General features: G+C 39.4%; 1 protein-coding gene across 1 annotated transcript in view; it reads left to right on the forward strand.

The window, feature by feature from the left end:
• dnah9 (dynein, axonemal, heavy chain 9) overlaps positions 1–21,322 on the forward strand; it is a 550,870-nt gene that overhangs the window by 261,702 nt on the left and 267,846 nt on the right. The window contains exons 45-46 of the mRNA XM_073025877.1: positions 6,402–6,525; positions 15,669–15,811. Coding sequence (XP_072881978.1) covers positions 6,402–6,525; positions 15,669–15,811 — 267 coding nt within the window. The remainder of the gene's footprint in view (positions 1–6,401; positions 6,526–15,668; positions 15,812–21,322) is intronic.

The raw sequence follows: 21,322 nt of genomic DNA on the forward strand, positions 1-21,322 counted from the left end.
GTATCCCCGACCTGCAGCCAGGTTTCCTGTGTGGAATCTGAGGAGGAATTCATCCACAATCGGCATTGTTTCCATCGGGTTTAAGCAGTGATAGTTCATTTAAACACATTGAGACATCTTTGTTGACTGTACTGACCTTGGAAGCAGTTGTGCTTTTTAGCTGAATCAGGCTGAAATGAGAATATTTAATCATATCCATTGAGAGTTCTGCTGCCACACGAGTTGCCTCGAGGCACCCCAGAATTATATTTGATTTCGTTTAACCTCAACTGGAATTATTTGTTCTCCCTTAAAATTGCTTTCCATAGGCTGTACCTGAACTTCTTGTATAGTTCTGGATCACTGGTTTTGAAAGCCACAGATCCATCCCTCAGTAGAATATGAATCTTCTGGTTCATCCATGGCTTTTGGTTTGGGTATGTAATGGATTTCAAGGATGTAATGCTGAAATTTTATTAAGCACTGGTGAGGTATCACTTGGCGTATTGTGAGAAGGTTTGGGCCCTTAGAAAGGATGAGCTGAAACTGGAGAGGGTTCAAAAGAGGTTCACGAAAATGATTCCAGGATTGAATAGCTTGTCATATGAAGAACATCTGATGGCTCTGGGCCTGTATTCACTAGAATTCAGAAGAATGTGGAGTGACCACATTGAAACCTATCAAACGGTGAAAGGGATGTGGAGAGAATGGTTCCTGTGGTGGGAGAGTCTAAAACCAGAGATCACAGCCTCACAATAGAGGGGTGTCCTTTTAGAGTGGAAATGAGAAGGAATTTCTTTAGCCAGAGAGTGGTGAATCTGTGGAATTCTTTACCATAGGCAGCTGTGGAAGCCAAGTCTTTATATATATTTAAGGCAGAGATTGATCAGGGCATAAAAGGATACGGGAGAAGGCAGGAGATTGGGGCTGAAAGGAAAATTGAATCAGCCATGATGAAATGGCAGAGCAGACTCGAAGGGCCAATGGACTAATTCTGCTTCTATGGTCTTATGGTATGTCTGGTATGTTCTTGAAGGCACACACTCATGCACATAGGTTTTGATGAAGTAGCTGACAGCTGGTGAGTATTCATTCAGATTTGAAGATGAATCCCTGAATATTGTCCAGTCCACTGACTCAAAATAGTCACAGTATAGTTTGCTGAAGTTAATTTTCTCCACACTTCCTACCTGCTGTTTATGTTTAAATTGCAAGTTTAAAATAGTGTTCCCTGTTAGCTATAACTTGAACTTTTGTATTGAACTTGCCTTGAAATATACTCAAAATGATTCAAAACTCAATTGAAATGACTTTGCATATACAGTTTATACCGATGAAGAGGTGATGTAGATAGTTTTCCAGGAAATGTGAAAAAGACCACCAGTTGGTTTATTCCCAGTTAATTTATTGTGTGTTTTTGAAATGCATCTCAATGCAGGTACGATTTGCGATTTGCAATAGCAATACTTATTCACTAACTGTAACACATTCACAGTGTGCAGGGTAATTCTAAGGAGTCGATTTGAGAAATAGGAGCAGGAGTGAACTACTCAGTTCCTTGTGATTTCACAGTCATTTAATTATATTAGTATTGTCTTTTTGCCTTCAATGCTGCTTTCCTGAACAAACAGCATCTCACTCAATTCCCTTAATATCCATAATCCATCGATCTCTGTCTTGAATAAACTCGGCCACTGAGCATCCACAGCATGCCAGGGAGAGAATTCAAAGGAATCCTTATCCTCTGGGTGAAAAAAAAGTCCTGAAGGGTTGAACTGTATTTGGGGACTGAAAGAATTGGTTCTCCAGCTCGGGAAAACATTCTTTCTCTTGCGTTTAGTGCTAATTGTGTATGTTTCACTGAGATCACCTCTCATTTGTGTGATCTGAGCCCACTCTCCTTAACCTCCCCTCATATAATAGCAAATTACCTCAGGATGGTGGGTTTGCATTAGGATATGGGTAGCAAAGTATGGGATGAATACAAAGCAAGAGGACTGTCAGTGGTATGATTGATGGGAAGAGTGCACATTTTAGCTTTGTAAACTTATGTTTCAATGCTGATATATAGCTCTCCCATTTCCAATGAGCTCTTGTTAACTATACATGTAGATATTGAAACAGTGAGGTTAAATGGCTCTGAAAATTTCATATTCACTCAGTGGCATGTAATTACTGCAATTTCTGAATCATCAATAACCTGCTGTCATTTTTCAGGTTTGTGACTAATTCCAGCCCTGTACTGCATGTCAATCTGATGTACAACGGGCATTAATGAAGTTGCAGAGTTTCATTCTTTCATTTTTTATGGCATTTCATTTCCAGAATGAAGTAAGTTGGAGCATTCACTTATATCCAGGTGTCATTGTTGCTTTTAAAAGGAACAAGTGCAACCCAATTAACTGAAGTGGTTGCTGAACTACTTTGATCATCTCTTTGCAGCAGAAAACCCCTTTTTTTTCCCCAAAATTTTAACAAGGAGTTATAAACTTGAAGTTCAAGCCTTAAACACCAAGAAGAACTGATCTACAATTGGAATTAGATTTTTTATTGTCGCTGCACTGAGATACAGTGAAAGGCTTTTGTTTGCCTGCCATCTAAATGTACCAATTGATACATTAATACATTGAGATAATTTAAATAAAAAGAGAACACACAATAGAGTGTTACACAGGTATACAAAATGCAAAAGAAGGAATGTTGATTCAAGAATTCGACTTTTAGCATATGAGAGGCCCTCTCAAGGGTCTAATAACAATGAGATGGAAGCTGCACTCGAGCCTGTTATGTGCTTCCAAGCTTTTGTATCATCTGCCCGATCAGAGGGGAGGGAACGAAAATTTCCGAAAGTTGTGTGTTAGTCGAGCTAACTTAGGTCATGTTGTACTTCACAAGTACAAGTACTTCACTCTTAATCCAAGAAAACAGAAAAACAAATTGACAATTTTGATGAATCAACTAGTTTATCTCTTATTCAAAAGTGAACTTAAAGGCAGTCATCATTGCTTTAATTCACTAAGACATTCGCTCATATCTGATTCCTTCCATAATATCTCCCATGTCTCAAACTTCCATAGAGGCACTTTCTGCCTTCTCCTCCAACTTTATCCCCCCAAGTTCAACCTACCAGTCTTCAGCTTCAGCAATACATTTTGCAGCAGTGTTGATAAAGCAAAATGTTCTGTGATTTTGCACAAGAATAAGATCAAACAATATCTTCTACCAGGTTACTTGAAGTAATATTATGCAAGATTAAAAGTTTCTTCAAAGGTGGTGGCCTTGAAGGAGGAAAGATAAGGAATGAGGCTTTGCCACCACCACTTTTATCAAGTACTCTTGGATGCAGACAGCCGATTATTTTAAATAAAGAGTACAGTGTTTTTAAAAACAAAGCAAAGAAGCTTTGGTGCTCTTTTTGATCTTGTCTCAATCCTTGGACCTATCTGAAGCACCTATTCTTAATAAGAATTACTAGAATGCAGTATGAAAGAGTTATAAAATCTATTCATTCATAGCCTTTTGGTTGTCAGTAAAACAATGTGAAGGAAGAGACAATGGGAGGTAGCTGGGTGGGAGAAGAACTACAATTTAATAGGACCCCTGTATTAATCCTTTATTCTTCCCCTGTTTGAGAATGTAAGAAGACCCCTGATAACTCAGTCTTTATTATAGTCGGCATTCTCTGTCTAAATCTCTGTCTGCTATTCTTACTGCCTCAGAAAAGCATCCGCTGTAAGCAAAAATCTTTCCAACCCTGGACATTCCATCCTCTCCACCCTTTCATCACGCAGAAGGAACAAAAGCCTGTAAGGCAGCTTCTATCCCACTATTATTGAGCTGACCCCTTGTACGATAAGGTGGACCTTTGACCCCACAATTTCCCTCATCGTCATCTTGCATCTTATTGTCCGCCCACATAGCATTTTCTCTGTAACTGTAACACCATATCCTGCAGATTGTTATTGCCTTTCCCTTCAAGTACCTCAATGCGCGAAGTGAAATCTGTATGGATGTCACATGCACAACTGTACTGTGCCTCAGCCCATGTGGTAATAATATACTAATTCAATGACAACGCATACAAAATGCTGGAGGAACTCAGCAGTCCAGGCAGCATCTATGAAAAAAAGAGTAAACAGTAGACGTTTCGGGCCGAGTCCCTTCATCAAGACTGCACCCAACATAAATAAATTACTTGAACTGTTCTGTTACTGCAAATTAATTCTCTTAATATTTGATGATTTAATTCAGATTTTACACTGTTGCTTTTAGAAGTTGATAAGGATATGCTCAGGTAGATGTTAAATTGACCATTTTTTGATTTCCGGTAGCATGGTGGTTAGTGTAATGCTATTGCAGTGCCAGTGACAAAGGTTCAGTTCTTGCTGCTGCCTGTAAGGAGCTTGTGGGTTAGTCCATAAAGAAGACTTGAGGTGTTTTGTCATGTATATCTCTAGCAAAGTAGTATATATTAAATATGTTGCATTAATTAGATATGAAAGGGACTACTGTTTAAGGCACTTGTGAGAAAATCCATTTCCCAAATATTCCGAAGCAATGTGGGTGCATTGTAGAAAGAATCGCAAGAAAGAACAATGAGAAACAAACACTTAGAAATCCATTGTTAACATGGGCTTAGCTTTGTAAAGCTAACCTCATTTATTTCTGCACTTACATACCTACCATATTTAACAGATCTCAGTTACTCTGGATCATAATGGAATTGTGATTACTCTCAGTCGCTGATGAATATGAATCCCATTTCTGACAGTGATCTTACTGGAGAGTTAAAGTAAAAGATAGTAAATTAAATAGAATTATACCATTACATTATGATATATTGTAATTGTTACAATGGATGGTGTATTATGGTCATATATGTCAGTCATTTGCATAGTGAGAAATATTGTTAAACTGAACTGGAATACTGAATGGCATCAGATCTTGCCCTGATTCATCTTAATACTGTCAAAATTTTCTCTATGTATGTTGCCAAATGACTTGAGTGTGGGTGTATATCGAAGCAGTTATTAACGCATTTTCAAACAAGTGTCATTATTTAGATTTGAAAATTTATTCTGGTCATTTTCAATGACAGATGAATCCCTCAATTTGTTATTGTCAGTACCCATTTCTCACTAATGTACTGTATATAGTATGTAATCCATGATGGTAGGTGTTATCTTTTGTGCACAAGAACAAAATATTGCAGCTGTTGCAAGTATCAAATTCCCAGCATAAAATTTTCAGCAAGTCTGCCAGAAACGCTGTACTTCATTATTTTTTTGTAAACCTACTCCTTGTTGCTAATTTGTGTTATCACTCTACTTCATGTTAGCCTCTATTATCTACCCTACATTTTACTTCATCTATGAAGTAGTATGTCAATATGTTTTCTTCACTGTAACCTCTCAACAACCATAGAGAAGATATTTCAGTGCATTACTGAGCAGGTTCTACTTCGGTAATTTTACTGAATTTCTGATTAGGTGATATAACAAGGCTCTGAATATTATTATACAGGTGAATTTAAAAGATCTTGAGGCACCATTTGAAGAACATAATGGGAATTCTAACTTCGCAATAATCTTTAGATATCAAACACTAATAATATATTTTTGGATCATTGAATATCATTACTAGTTGGGCGTGTATTGCAAAGTTAGATATGGCAAAGTATTTCCCATGGACAAGAGGGCACAACTTCACGATTGGAGCAAGTCCTTTCGGAACTGAGATGCAGAGAAATTACTTTAGTCGGAAGGTGGTAAATCTGTGGAATTTGTTGCCACGAGCGGCTGTGGAGGCCAAGTCATTGGGTGCATTTAAGGCAGAGATAGATAGGTTCTTGATTAGCCAGGGCATCAAAGAGTATGGGGGTGAAAGCAGGGGAGTGGGGATGACTGGAAGAATTAGATCAGCCCATGATTAAATGGTGGATCTAACTTGATGGGTCAAATGGCCTACTTCTGCTCCTATATCTTATGGTGTATATTTTGACTCTCACCTTCCCAGTAAATAAGATTAATTGCTATAAGAGTATACTTCCAGAAGTTGTAAGGAGACAACTCACGGAAGTATACATAAACACAAGATTCTGCAGATGCTGGAAATCTTGAGCAACGGGTACAAAATCCTGGAGGAACTCAGCAAGTTAGGCAGCATCTATGAAAGGGAGTAAACAGTCGTCATTTTGGACTGAGGCCATTCATCAGGACTGGAAAGGAAGGGGGCAAAGGCCAGAAAAAGAAAGTGGGGGGAGGGAAAGGATTACAAGCTGAAGGTGGTAAGTGACCCCAAGTAAGTGGGAAGCTGGGGGGGGGGGTGTGTACACACACACAGAGACTCTTCAGATTTTTCTTTAAGATAGGTCAGTAAAGTAAATTGTAATTACTGCATTAGACTGTCTTCTTCCTTTCCAGGTTGACCTTGCTAACCTGTGCTTAAAAGCTGGAGTCAAGAATATTGGCACTGTTTTCTTAATGACAGATGCTCAAGTTGCTGATGAAAAGTTTCTGGTACTAGTGAATGACCTGCTGGCATCAGGTAAGTAAGCTTGTATATTCTATAACAGACAAAAATATAAAATGTTCACCTGAATTATTTACATCTGATACTTAATAAATTGTTCAGTGTTAAAGCCTGACACAAAGCTAGTTCAAGTGAAGCCATTATGTATTTTTAGACTATATTTGGGAAAAGGCTTCATTGAACTCAATAGAGAAGGTCATTATGATTGAAGTGGTGCAAAGTTGAAAAATATTGGAGGATGTCTAAAGATAAACCTTGCAGGGGAAGACTGAATTGTGGTAATGAACCTCAAATGCCTGTGTATCTCAAAATGAAATAATGTAACAGGATGATTAGACCAGAAGAAGGTAGTGATGGAAGCAGGATTGGAGACTATGATTTTTTTAATGTCTACTTTTATATTGCAAGAAAAGGATCCATCACAAGTTCAGTTGTGAAATTTTGGAATACAGTGATGTGAAACAGATTTGTCGGTATGAATGTTGTAGAGCATATTAAATCTGGTGAAAGCATTCTATGCTATTCTGGCTTACAAAGAACTGCCATGTAAGCACTTAACCTTTGTGAATTCTGGTATTCTTTTCGTACTTTCAGCTGCCCAGTTTATTGACGGTTGGGAAACCCAACTCACTATGAATGTAAATACTATCTCCACTAAAATGAAGAGGAGTCTTCTTATAGCATACACAAAATGCTGGTGGAACGCAGCAGGCCAGGCAGCATCTATGGGAAGAAGTACAGTCTACGTTTCGGGCCGAGACCCTTCGTTGCGACAAACTGAAAGAAGAGATAGTAAGAGATTTGAAAGTGAGAAAGGGAGGGGGAAATCCGAAATGATAGGAGAAGGCAGGAGGGGGAGGGTGAAGCTAAGAGCTGGAAAGGTGATTGGCAAAAGGGATACACAGCTGGAAAAGGGAAATGATCATAGGATGGAAGGCCTAGGAAGAAAGAAAGGGGGAGGGGAGCACCAGAGGGAGATGGAGAACAGGCAAAGAGTGACTGTGAGAGGGACAGAGAGAGAAAAAACAGAGAGGGAAAAAAAGAGAAGAAATAATAAATAAATAGATAAGGGGTGAAGTAAGAAGGGGAGGAGGGGCATTAACAGAAGTTAGAGAAATCAATGTTCATACCATCAGGTTGGAGGCTACCCAGACGGAATATAAGGTGTTTTTCCTCCAACCTGAGTGTAGCTTCATCTTGACAGTAGAGGAGGCCACCACACTCAGGTTGGAGGAACAACACCTTATATTCTTTCTGGGTAGCATCCAACCTAATGGCTTGAACGGTGATTTCTCTAACTTCCATTAATGCCCCTCCTCCCCTTCTTACCCCACCCTTTATTTATTTATTTATTTATTTATTGTTCCTCCTCCCCCCCCCCTCTCTCTCTCTCTCTCTCTCTCTCTCTCTCTGTCCCTCTCACAATCACTCCTTGCCTGCTCTCCATCTCCCTGTGGTGCTCCACTCCCCCTTTCTTTCTCCCTAGGCCTCCTGTCACATGACACTCTTTCTTCTCCAGTTCTGCATCCCTTTTGCCAATCAACTTTCCAGCTCTTAGCTTCATCCCTCTCCCTCCTGCCTTCTCCTCTCATTTTGGATCTCCCCCTCCCCCTCCCACTTTCAAATCTCTTACTATCTCTTCTTTCAGTTAGTCCTGACAAAGGGTCTCGGCCCGAAATGTCGGCTGTACTTCTTCCTATAGCTGCTGCCTGGTGCACAGACATGCATCATGGTGCACAGACATGGCAGTTCAGTCTCAATCATGCTCAATTAACCTGGTACATCCAGCAGTCAAATGTTATCCCTTTTATCTGCCTAAGGAGTTTATAGCATCGTGCTGGTACATTCCACCTCAGACAAATGTCAAGTAGGCACTGGAGGAGCAATCAGCTCCTGTAATCAGCAAGCATGAAACAATATACCCTGACAACTTCCCTATCATTGCAGGGGATTTCAACCAAGCTATCTTGAAGAAGTTTGGAAACAGCAACCACTGACATTATCACCTATATAACCAGAGGAGCCAATACACTTGATCACTGTTATAGCACCATCAAGAATGCCTACCGTGCCATTCCATGCCCACATTTTGGAAAGTCGATCTCTAACTGCAGCAGTAAGATTTTCAATCTCTGGAGGTTGCCAGCTCCATCAAGGGCATTGATTCCACCAAACCCTATCCCCCCGGGCTGCATCTAGGATACCTTCAAAAAGGTGGTATCCATCATTAAGGACTCCTATCACCCAAGACAAGTCCTCTTCTGATTGCTACCATCAAGGAGGAGTTTCAGGAGCCTGAAATCACACACTAACATTTCAGGAACAGCTTCTTCCCCTCTGCCATCAGATTTCTGAATGAACAATGAATCCATGAACATTACCTCAGTATTTTTCTTCTCTTTTAGCACTACTTGTTTAATTAATTAACACACACACACACACACACACACACACACACACACACACACACACACACACACACACACACACACACACACACACACACACACACACACACACACACACACACACACACACACACACACCAGTACTTATTGTAAATTATGGTTTGTTTTTTTTCTGTTATTATGTATTCCAATGTACTGTTGCCGCAAAACAACAAATCTCATAATATATGGCAGTGATATTGAAGCTGATTCTGAGTGTGGGGAAGTTGATGGGAATGTGAGAGCAAAATGGATTAGTGTAGGATTACTGTAAAATGGATGCTTGGGGTCAGCATAGATACAGTGGGCTGAAAGGCCACTTTCTGGCTCGGATGTCTCCATCTCTATGACTAAGGCAACAACCTTTTCTCAAAGAGCAAAATAATCTCTCAATTAAATTACCAGAATGCCTTAAAGAGTAGTATTTTCAGATGAGGATCCATATCAAAAACAACTTTAAAATACCACATCAAACAAATGCTATGAATACATTCAAGTTGACTTCTTTAGCTCAGCAGCATTAGAAATACATGCACATTCAAAGAGACACATTGAATTTGCTATCTGCCAGAGTAAATAGCCACACTTTAGCTAAAGATGGTTTCCATACAGCTCAACACTTTTTCCTTAAAATACATTGGAGACTGAATTTCATTAGCCGCCCATGGAATCCTGATACAGAAAATATGGGAATTTTCAAATTTCAATTGCATACATTGAAAATAGTTTCCCTTTCCTGCTGCTTTTTATTAAAAAATGATTTGTTTCACAAATGCTTGATGGTCCATCAAGCCTGTTCTACACACAAAATCATCGCAGCATCATGAGTAAATGCTCTTAGTGCTTCATATCAACTGAACCAACTAACTGGCAAGACAAAGAAAAAATATGAATCCCAAAATGGGAAAAAAAAGATAAAATTCTCTCTGGCACCCTCATTCAAAACTAAGATACTATGTTGACCATGAGTTTGTGATGTTTTAATCTATATGTTGCCACAGGGATACATATATATCTAGCAATATCTAGAATAAATCTAGCAATCAGAGTTTACAGTAAAAAGGCAGATAAGACCACGGTTTTAAATTGCATCTGTATCAAAGCATGTACCTTAACAGGTAAGGATGATGTACTTAATTGCCTCCGGGGGGAGGGGGGTTAGTATGTTGTGGCCATAATAGAACTCTGTCTGAGGAAGGACAGAAATGGCAGCTAAATGTTTTGGGATACAATGCTTAAGATGTGACAGTGGATCTTTAAGAGTTGGGATGGAATGTTAACCTTTTGAAAAGGGAGGGCATTACAGCAATGCTTAGAGAGGATATTCTTGAGGGATCACCCAATGAAGCTACTGGGCAGAACTTAGAGATAAGAAGGGAAAGTTCACATTGATAGAGGCTATATTATAAACCCCACAATAGTCAGTGAGAGCTTGAGGAACAGATGTGTTGAGGAATTGCATGTAGTTGTGAGAATAGTAGGAGTGCTATTAGGAGATTGTAATTTTCTCTGTATTGACTGGGCCACCCAGAATCCAAAACACCTGGATGGGGTGGAATTTGCCAGGAAATTTTCCTCACACAATGTATAAAGGAGCCTACTTGGGAAGAAACAATACTGTTTTCCCTTTTTGAGAACGAGGCACACCAAGTAATTAAGTATCAGAATCAGGTTTGATATCACTGACATATATTGTGAAATTTGTTAAGAGTAGTTCAGAGATCTTTGGGTCCAGTAACCACAATTCTATCATTTTCAAATAGTTACGACAAAAGTTAGAACAATTCCACATGTTGAAGTCCTGAACCTGAACAGGGCCCAACATTGAGGGCATTAGGCAGCATGGATATAAGATTGGTTGACTGGCACAAGGCAAAGTGTGGGAATAAAGGGAGCCTTTTCTGGTTGGCTGCCGAATGACTATTGGTGTTCAGCAGGGTTTGGTATTGGGACGGTTTCTTTTTGGGTTATATTTCAATGATTTGGATTACAAAACTTGTGGCCAAGTGTGTGTGACAATATGAAGATAGTTGGAGGGGCAGTTAATGTTGACAAAGCAGGAAGTCTACAGAAGGAATTAGATGAATTAAGAGAATTAGAAAAGAGGCCGATGGAATATAGCGTAGGGAAGTGTATGGTCATGCATTTTGTGTGAAGGAATAAAAGTGTAAGCTCTTTTTGAAAAGGGGAACAAATTCAGAAAGCAGAGGTGCAAACAGACTGAGTGAGTGGTAAGATGGCAAATGCAATGTTAGTATTCATTTCGAGAGGATTAGAATATAAATCCAATGATGTAGTGCTGAGGCTTTTAAGATATTGGTCAAATGGCACTTAGATTATTGTGACCAGTTTTGGGCCTCTTATCTAAAAACGGATATGCTGGCATTCGAGCGGGCCTGGAGGAGCTGCACAAGAATGATTCTGGGAATGAAGGGGTTAACCTATCAGGAGTATTTGATGGCTCAGGGCCTGTACTCACTGGAGTTTAGAAAATTGTGATGAGATCTCATTGAAACCTATTAAATATTGAAAGATCAAGAAAGAGTTGATGTGGAGAGAATGTGTCTATAGTAGCAGAGTCTAGAACCAGAGGGTACAGCCTCCGGATAGAAAGATGTTCCTTTAGAATAGAGGTAAAGAGAAATTTTTTAGCCAGAAGGTGGTGAATCTGTGGAATTTATCGCCACAGACAGCAATGGAGGACATGTAATTGGGTATATTTAAGGAAGAGGTTGATAGATTCTTAATTAGTAAGGTCATCAAAGGCTACGGGGAGAGGAGGCAGGAGAATGGGGTTGAGAGGGATCGTAAATCAGTCATCATGGAACAGTGGAGAACACTCAATGGGCCAAGAAGCCTAATTCTGCTCCTGTATCTTATGGTCTTGTCCAACTGGCTTGTTTGGCTGGCTGCATTTAGAGGCAAAGGATCCTTTGGCAAGTGAGGAACATTTAAAGGGGTTATATCAAGAGCCCAGTAGCAGCATTTGTAGGGTAGACATACACTTAGTGGCTACTTATTAGGTTCATCTGTACATTTACTCATTAATACAAATATCTAATGAGCCAAGAACTCAATGCATAAAAGCATGCTGACACGGTCAAATGGTTCAATTGTTGTTCAGACCAAATATCAGAATATAGAAGAATTGAATTGACTTTATTTCTTACATCCTTCACATACATGAGGAGTATATATCTTTACGTTATGTCTCCATCTAAATGTGCAATGTGCAATCATAGTAATTTATAATAACATAATAAATAGAACAGTCAATGTAACATAGAGTACACTGGCCCGGTGGAAGAAGCTGTCCCAGAGCCTATTGGTCCTGGCTTTTATGCTGCATTGCTGTTTCCTGGATGGTAGCAGCTGGAATAGATTGTGGTTGGGGTGACTCAGGTCCCCAATGATCCTGTGGGTCCTTTTTACACACCTGTCTTTGTAAATGGCCTGAATCATGGGAAGTTCACAACTACAGATGTGCTAGGCTATCCGCACCACTCTCTACAGTTCCCATACCAGACAGTGATGCAGCCAGTCAGGATGGTCTCAATTGTGCCCCTGTAGAAAGTTTTTAGGATTTGGGGGCCCATACCAAACTTCCTCAACTGTCTGAGGTGAAATGTGATCTAAGTTACTTTGACCGTAGAATGATTGTTGGTGCCAGATGGGGTGGTTTGAGTATCTCAGAAACTGCTGATTGCCTGAGTTTTTCATGCACAACAATCTCAAGAGTTTACAGACAATGGTGCGAAAAGCAAAAAGCTTCTAGTGAGTGACAGTTTTGTGAACGAGAATGTCTTGTTAATGAAAGAGGTCAGAAGAGAATGGTTGGTCTGGTTCAAGCAGACTTGAAGGCAACAGTAGCTCAAATAACCACACACTACAACAGTGCTGTGCACCTCTGAATGCACAACAAGTCAAACTTTGAAGTTTATGTGCTACAGCAGCCGAAGACGATGAACATGTACTTAGTGGTACTTTAATAGGTACAGGAAGTGCCTAATAAAATACCACTGAGCGTGTAAAGTTCAGGGAACTCTGATGAGAAATATTGAAGCTCTGATGAGGAGAAATGGAACTATACATCATGTTTGGACAGCTGAATGCAAATGATTCCCTTGACATATATCAAAATTTTAAGACCAGACTTAAGAGCGAAATTAGGAGGGCAAAGTGAAGTGTAGGAGATGGATTTGTCAGGCAGGTTTAAAGATAATTACAAGGGACTCCTAAGTTATATTAAAAGAGTAACTGGAGAGAGACCATGTCCTCTGAAAGAACATCAGGCTTGCCTACATGTGGAACTGCAGGAGAAGGCTGAGATTTTTAACATCTATTTCTCCTTAGTGTTTACTAAGGAGAATGTCATGCACGCTGAAGAAATGCAGATAATAAGTAGTGAGGTCTTGTAGCTCTGCAGCCTTCAGGGCAATAAGGTGGGTCATCACCACAGTCTGACCACGTGCATCTAAATCTCATAGGAGGCTAGGGAAGAAATGGTGGAAGCCCTTGTAAAGATATTTGCTTTGTATTTAGCTACTGGCAAAGATCCAGAAGGCTTGAGCATGGCTAATGTTTTTCAATTGTTCAACAAGTGTAGCAAGTACAGGCTAGTGAGCCTGACTTTAGCAAAGTTAATGAGGAAACTCTAAGGGGCAAGTTCTGCCATCACTTGGATAATCAAGACCTGATCAGGAAGAGACAGCATTATTTTGTGCCTGGCAGCCCATCTCTGATATATTTCTTGGCATTCTTTTAAGAATTTACTAAGGGGATAAATGAAAGTACGACAGTAGATGTTGTCTTGATAAGGTCTTTGACAAGATGATCTATGGACCCAGGTTTAGTGGAATTCCCCAGTGGTCAGTGTTTGCATGTCTGTTATTCATTTTTATGCAAACGATTCATGAATGTTCATTGCAATTTTGCTGATTATACTAAATGTGGGGGTCTTGTTGATAGTGAAGTAGATTAAAATGAACTGTAAAGAGATCCTGTTCGGTTAGGAAGATGCTGAGAAGTGCCAAGTAGATTTCAGTATAGGAAAGTGTGACATGATACATTTCAGACAGTGAAAGCAAGGTATACAGTAAATGGCAGGGCACTGATGAGTGTGTGAAAACAAGAGATCTAGTAGTACAAATGCATAGCTTGCTGAAAGTGGCCATGCAAGTAGATAGGATGGTGAACAAAGTTTTTAGTATGCTGGCCGTCATTGTTCAGGGCATCAAGTTTAGGGGTAGAGACATTATGCTGCAGTTATACAAGTCATTGATGAGGCTGAACTCGGAGTATTGTGTACCGTTTTAGTCAGCCTGTTACAGGAAAGACATTGTCAAGATAGAAAGGATGCAGGAGAAATTTATCAGGATGCTGCCTGGACTAGAGGGCCTGAGTTATCGGGAGAGATCGGATCTTTATTCCTCAGAATACAGAGGGGTGATCTCATGCAAGTTTATAAAATCATGAGGGGAAAGAATAAGCAGAGCAGCGATGGTCTTTTCTCCAGGGTTAGGAGCTCAAGACTAGAGACCGTAGATACCAGAGGGGTGACTTCTTTACAAAGAGATTAGTGAGTAGCTGGAATAAGCTGTCAGAAGAAGTGGTCAAAGTGAGTATAGTTGCAACATTTAACAGTTATTTGGTTAGGTACATGGAGGAGAAGGGTTTGGAGAGTTATGCACCGAACGCAAGCAACTGGGAATAGCAGCGAGTGCTGTGATTGGCACGGACCATTGGGACCAAAAAGGCATATTTCTGTGTTGTACTACTGTATGATTCCATATCTTCCACAAAATCCAGCATATGCCCAGTTATGAACATGTCTATTTCCTTCTGCAACGGTAACTGTGTGGAATTTTGCAGAGCTTTGAAGCTTTTTCTTTTCCTGAAATTAATGTGCCATGCATATTATAATAGTAGTACATACAGAGAAACCTAAATTGTTGCTTATTCATCCTATTTTACTGTCACGTGAACCACTCCAGTTATTCTCCTTTGACCTGTCTCATTAAAAGTGCATTTTCACCCGCACAACTGGGGCTCTTAAGATACTCAAACCACCCCATGTGGTACCAACAATTATTCCACAGCCAAAGTGACTTTGATCACATTTCTTCCCCATTTCAATAGTTGGTCTGAACAACAACAGAACCTCGCGGCCGCGTCTGCCTGCTTTTCTGCATTGCATTGCTGTTATATGATTGGCTGATTAAATAACTGCGTTAATGAGCAGGTGACCCTAATAAAGTGGTCACTGAGTGTATATCAACATGATTTGTGTGACTTGCGTTCTGCCTCCAATCTCGTATTTGTAAAGTCCCATTGACCAAGAGGTTATTATAAATTAACTTAAACACAGGAAATTCTGCAGATGTTGGAAATCCAAGATTTGGGACCACCAGACACAGTAGATGACCCCAGCAGATTAAATTAAATTTCCATTTTATCACTCTGTATGAACAATGATCATACTTTTTTTTAAAATAAGAAGTACTGTGAGTAAATACAAAACTTTACTTCACCAGAAATAAACTGTGCTGATTGAAAAACAGGCAGTGCAATACTTGAATGAACTCCACTGTGTTCCTTGCATTAATTTTCAGTTTTGATCACCATTCAGTTCTGCTTTTCAAATAAATAACATCTCCACCATCCCCCTCTCCTTATTCCCTATTCGTCCAATTCCTATCTCTACACATCCAGGTGAAATCCCTGACCTGTTCCCTGACGATGAAGTGGAAAATATCATCAGTGGTGTACGGAATGAAGTCAAAGGACAGGGTTTGATGGACACTAGAGAGAATTGCTGGAAGTTCTTTATAGATCGTGTCAGGAAGCAACTGAAGGTAATTTTGAAGCAAACAAAGTGGTAATCTTCCTTCAAAATTGACTGGATAATTGAAAATAATGTTTGTTGATAATGTGGTGTTTGTAAATTATTGATTTGCCATTTAATTTGTTATTAAATGGAAAAAAACGCATTTGCAACTATTATATTGACTACCGGTAGAGGAATTCAAATTAAGTTGGCTTCTGATATTTAGCCAAAGTCAAAAAATTCTTACTAGCAGGACGCATTGCTTTTGCAGAAAACTGCTAAAATAAAATATAGCATTGCAGTAGAAATCTTAACCAGGGCATTACATGTATAATTTGTATTTTCACATATTTCTCAGATAAAAGCATAGAAAGTAATTTGTTTCGCACATAGAAAGAGTTAAAGAAGCTTCCACCAAATAATACACGGGTTGGTGCACAGTTCCATTGTGGTAAATAGATTTAGTGAGTGGTGCTTCTTCATAATATTTAGAGATTTGCAGGGTTGGTGAAATTGTATATCATGCACATTATAAAATGGAATAGAGGTTCAATTTGGATTGTCAGTGTATTTTTTGGTGCCATATTAATGTTCTGCTATCTAATGGCATTATCAGGTTCATCGAAAGACACTTATGTGGAAAACTGGATGACGTTTTATTCAATGGCTGTTGATAGAATAGCGTGAAATTTCCTAATTAGAATGCAGAATTGTTGCCATTCAACTCCGTACTAACAATAAAATGTATGATTCTTACTCAGACACACATGGGAATGAAGATCAGTAGCTTCTTCAGAGTTTCAATCTGACAGGATTCTAGTGGCGTTAGCTACAGTTGTGGAGGAAATTTCTCTGCTGTATCCACTGGAGGCATGGCAATAACTTCAGGAACAGGAGTTGAGTGGGAATTAGTACTCTAAGAGGGAGTTTGTTCTCCATTATTCCAGAAATTGAACAATAGTGTCGTATTCCAGTATTTGAGAAAAATAGACTTGGTAAATGTATGTGCTGTGAAAATGTGTAGCAGTGACAGGGAGAGTGAGTAAAAGAGAAAAGTGTCTGATAACTTGTGGGTCTTAATTGTCCAGAAGGTATATACATTATATTAAAATAGAGACTCAACATTTGAATTTTATTTCAAAAGGATTTTGAAGCAGCATTTAACGCAGCAGTTGTTTGTTGATATCAATATGGGGTTAGTTTGGTTCACTAGCAGAAAACAGGTGCTGTGAATGTTTTAATGTTATTTTCCCCAAACTGAAATGCATCACATTGTAAATATGTAATTACTTTGAATTGGCTTCTCACCTGAAAATCTATTGAAGTAAATTAATCCATTGTAATTAGTAGAAATGCATGTAATCATTTGGAATGTAGATCCAATGATGACTCTGTAACATAAAAAAAAAATTGATCAAACAGCCTGATGCAGACACCAGACAGGAGAATCAGAGAGTGCTGAAGTATTTTTTGTGCAGGGAAGGGTAAAATGAAACTTATGTTGAGCTGCAGAAGAAGCTGCAGTACATGTTGTTTATGGCAAGAAATCTTTGAAGAGATTGCTTACAAAGTTGTCAAAACATTTTTGTGGGTTATATTAGGTAAAGCCGGTTTAATTCGGTAAATTCTCACCCATGGAATCTGCTCAAGTTCAGAGCAGATTTACTAGATGAATTAACGCAGTGCTTCTCTGCTCTTAGGAAGTTCTAGAGATTAGGAACCCCACAAATGTCATAGATTGCAAGACCGAGTGGTGGCTAGCAATAATGCAATATAATCAGACTTACTGTTCCATTCATGACAGATGTGTAAAACCAAGTTTATATTATCCTTTCAACATTCCATATCCATTCTCATCAGATTTGTCATGGAGGATAGAAGAATGGTTTGAACTTAGTTACTTTACTGCAAATTTCAAAGACAAAAGAAAAGAGAGTAAGCCAGATAGTTGGAAAATAAAAGTTGTTCAGTCTATTTTTGTACTTAGCAAATGTTCTGCATTGAGGATGTTATCCGCTGGATAATGCAGCTGTGCGTTACAATCCATGTGTGAATAACAAATTTCAACACTGTTAGTAGCATGACAGCAAACAACTAAAAAATAGATTGGGCTTTCTATTAAAGTTGTAAAGTCTCTTAAATTCTTAATTTTATTTAATTGTCAAGTACACACTGGGATTTTATCTCCCAAATGAAAAAAATCTGTGATAAATTTTATATTCAGCTTTATAAAAAAGAAAAGAAACGAGTGCCTGTTTCATTCATTATCGATCACTATGTGCACTCAGTGGCTGCTTTATTAGGTATGTCCTGCACAAAATGAAATGGCCGCTGAGTGTATGTTTGAAGTCTTTGCCGCTGTAGTCCATCCATGGCACTGTTGTAATGTGAGGTTTTTTGAGCTACTGTCACATACATGTCAGCTTGAACCAGAGGAAAACATACAAAATCTGGAGGAACTCAGCAGGTTAGGCAGTCTATGGAGGAGAATAAACACTTGAACTAGTCTCACCATTTTCCTCTGACATCTTTCAATTACAAGGTGTTTTCACTCACCAAACTGCTGCTCAATGGATGTTTTCTGCTTTTCATACCATTCGCTATAAACTCTAGAGCAGGGGTTCACAACCTGGAGTCCACAGACCCCTTGATTAATGGTGTTGGTTCATGGCATAAAAAAATGTTGGAAACCCCTGTCTGAAGACTGTTGTGTGTGAAAATCCCGGGAGATCAACAGCTTCAAACTACTCCCTGTGGCATCAACAATCATTCCATAGTCAAAGTCACTTTGATCACATTTATTCCCCATTCTGATGTTTGGTCTGAACCTCTGGACCATGTCTATATGTTTTATGCATTGACTTGCTGCCACATGATTGGCTGATTAGATGTTTTCATTAACAAGCAGGTGTACAGGTGTACCTAATAAAGTGGCCACTGAACATACACTTACATGTGTTAGGGAATTGCTGTAGCGTATTGATGCTACATGCAACAAAAACAGCATTCGACAATTATAAGAATAAAGAATTATAGAAAAATGGAAATAGAAGAATGGATGAGTAAAATCCTCGTAAATGCTAGCATGTATTTACAATGTAAACAGAATTATTAAAAGTTTTTTTTAAAGTGTTTACTCAACAGTTCAGTGACTGATGGTCAGAAGGGATGGGGGAGGGGTACTAGAGTGGTTAGTCAGATTAACATTCTAGTAACCTCCCCACCCCTGGAAGAAGAAACATTTAAGATGGCATTAAGTTTTTTTGTTTTAATAACCCTCTAGTGTTTTCAAGAAAAGAGCTTTTGGAGAGGGCAGTTTGCTGGAAGGATGCTATCTTCAATAATTTTCCTGCCCACTTCTTTGTCCTTAATACCTGCAAGTCCTGCAGTGATTGTAGAGTATGCCAATAACCTTATCTGCTTTCTGGCAGTTTGCTGTGGTATTCATATACTGTGAGAGGATGCTGTGCCAAACCGGACAGTGATGACTGATGTGAGGATGCTCTCTATAATAGCAATGTAGAATTGCTCCTGCATGTTCTGTGGAAGGTGGAATTTTACTGACTGCCACAAGAAGTACAGTACATCCTTTGCTGAACATTTTTAATAATGAAGGAGATTCTCCCACATGAGGTCCTGTGAAATAATGATGCCCAGAAACCTGAGTGTTGATGTGCTGCTAAGTGTAGCATTGTTGATGATAGTGGGTAGAGAGGAGGTAAATTTCTCCTGAAAACTGTATGCATTTCCACAGTTTTTGAGGGCATTCAGCTCTAAGTTTTGTGTTTACACCAGGGCACTAGCTTGTTTACTTCCTGGTGGTACTAAGGTTCGTCACCTCCGGTCATTTGAAAACTTTATCAGTTTAACTGATGGAGATGTAGTCATTAGTGTACAGAGAAAATAGAAGAGGGGAGAGTGCACACTCCTGTGGCGCACCAGTGCTGACTGAGAGGTCTGTGGAGATGTACTTGCCAAGTCTCAAATACGACCATTAGACATTGGGGACAGAGTTAGGACATTTGGCCCATTGGGGCTGCTCCACCATTTTATCGTTGCTGATATACTATCTCCCTCAACCCAATTCTCCTGCCTTTACTCCGTAACCTTTGAAACCCTATCAACCTCTGTCTTAAATATACCCAATGACTTGGACGTGAAGATGAATTCCACATATTCACCACCCTCTGAATTAAGAAATTCCTCCCTATCTCTGTTCCACATATTCACCACCCTCTGAATTAAGAAATTCCTCCCTATCTCTATCCTTGTAATTAGGGTCTGTGTCCTCTGGTCCTGGACCCCTCCTTTGGAGGAAAACGTACTCTCCATATCCACTCCATCTAAACCTTTTGATATTAGACAAGTTTCAATGAGATCCCTCTTCATTCTTCTGAACTCCAGCGAGTACAGGGTTAATGCTCTCAAGCACTCCTCATAAGTTAACCCTTTCATTCTCAGGATCATTCTCGTGAATCTTCTCTGGATCCTCTCCAATGACAAGTCATCATTTCTTTGATAAGAGGCCCAAACCTGCTTATCATATTCCAAGTATCATCTGACAAATGCGTTACAGAAGTTCAGCATCACATCCTTGCTTTTAAATTCCAGTGCTCCCAGCATGAGTGCTAATATTCATTTGACCCCTTACTACTGACTTAAATTGCAACTTCTGTGGAATTGTGCATGTGGAATTGTGCTCTATTTAGAAAATAGTCAGCACCTTTATTCTTTTTACCAAGTGCATTGCCATACACCTTGCACTGTTTTCTTCGTCCACTCACCCAATCTGTCCAAGTTCTTCTGCAGAAACCTTGCTTCCTCGACACTACCTGCCCTTCCACCTATCTTTGTATCAGCTGCAAACTTGGTTACAAGCCATCAATTCTGTCATCCAGATCATTAACATATAACATGAAAAGGAGCAGTCCCAACACTGACCCCTTTGGAACACTGCTAGTCACTGGCGGTCAACTGGGAAAGACTCCTTTTATTCCCACTTCTTGCCTCCTGCCAGACAGCCAATCTTCTATCCACATTAGTATCCTTCCAGTAATACCATGGGTCTTTCTTATTTACAGCCTCATGTGAAACACTTTGTCAAATGCCTTCTGAAAATCCAAGTACACGACATCGACTGACACTCCTCTGTTTATCCTGCCTGTTATTTCCTCAAAGAATTCTAACAGATTTTCTAACAGAAGATTTCCCCTTAAAGGAAACTGTGCTGACTTGGGCCTATTTTATCATGTGCCTCCAAGTACCCCGAAACCCCATCCTTAATAACACATTCAAGCATCCTTCCAACCACAGAAGTCAAACTAAATGTCCTTTCTTCTGCCTCCCTTCCTTCTTAAAGAGTGGAGTAGCATTTGCAATTTTCTAGTCCTCTGGAACCATTCCAGAATCTAATTATTTCTGATAGTCATTACTAGTGCTTCCATAATCTCTTCAGCTACCTGTTTCAGAACCCTGGTGTGTTTACCATCTGGTCCATATGACTCATCTACCTTCAAACATTTTACCTTCCCAAGCACCT

This window comes from Hemitrygon akajei, chromosome 22, assembly GCF_048418815.1.
Source record: "Hemitrygon akajei chromosome 22, sHemAka1.3, whole genome shotgun sequence".
Taxonomy (NCBI): domain Eukaryota; kingdom Metazoa; phylum Chordata; class Chondrichthyes; order Myliobatiformes; family Dasyatidae; genus Hemitrygon; species Hemitrygon akajei.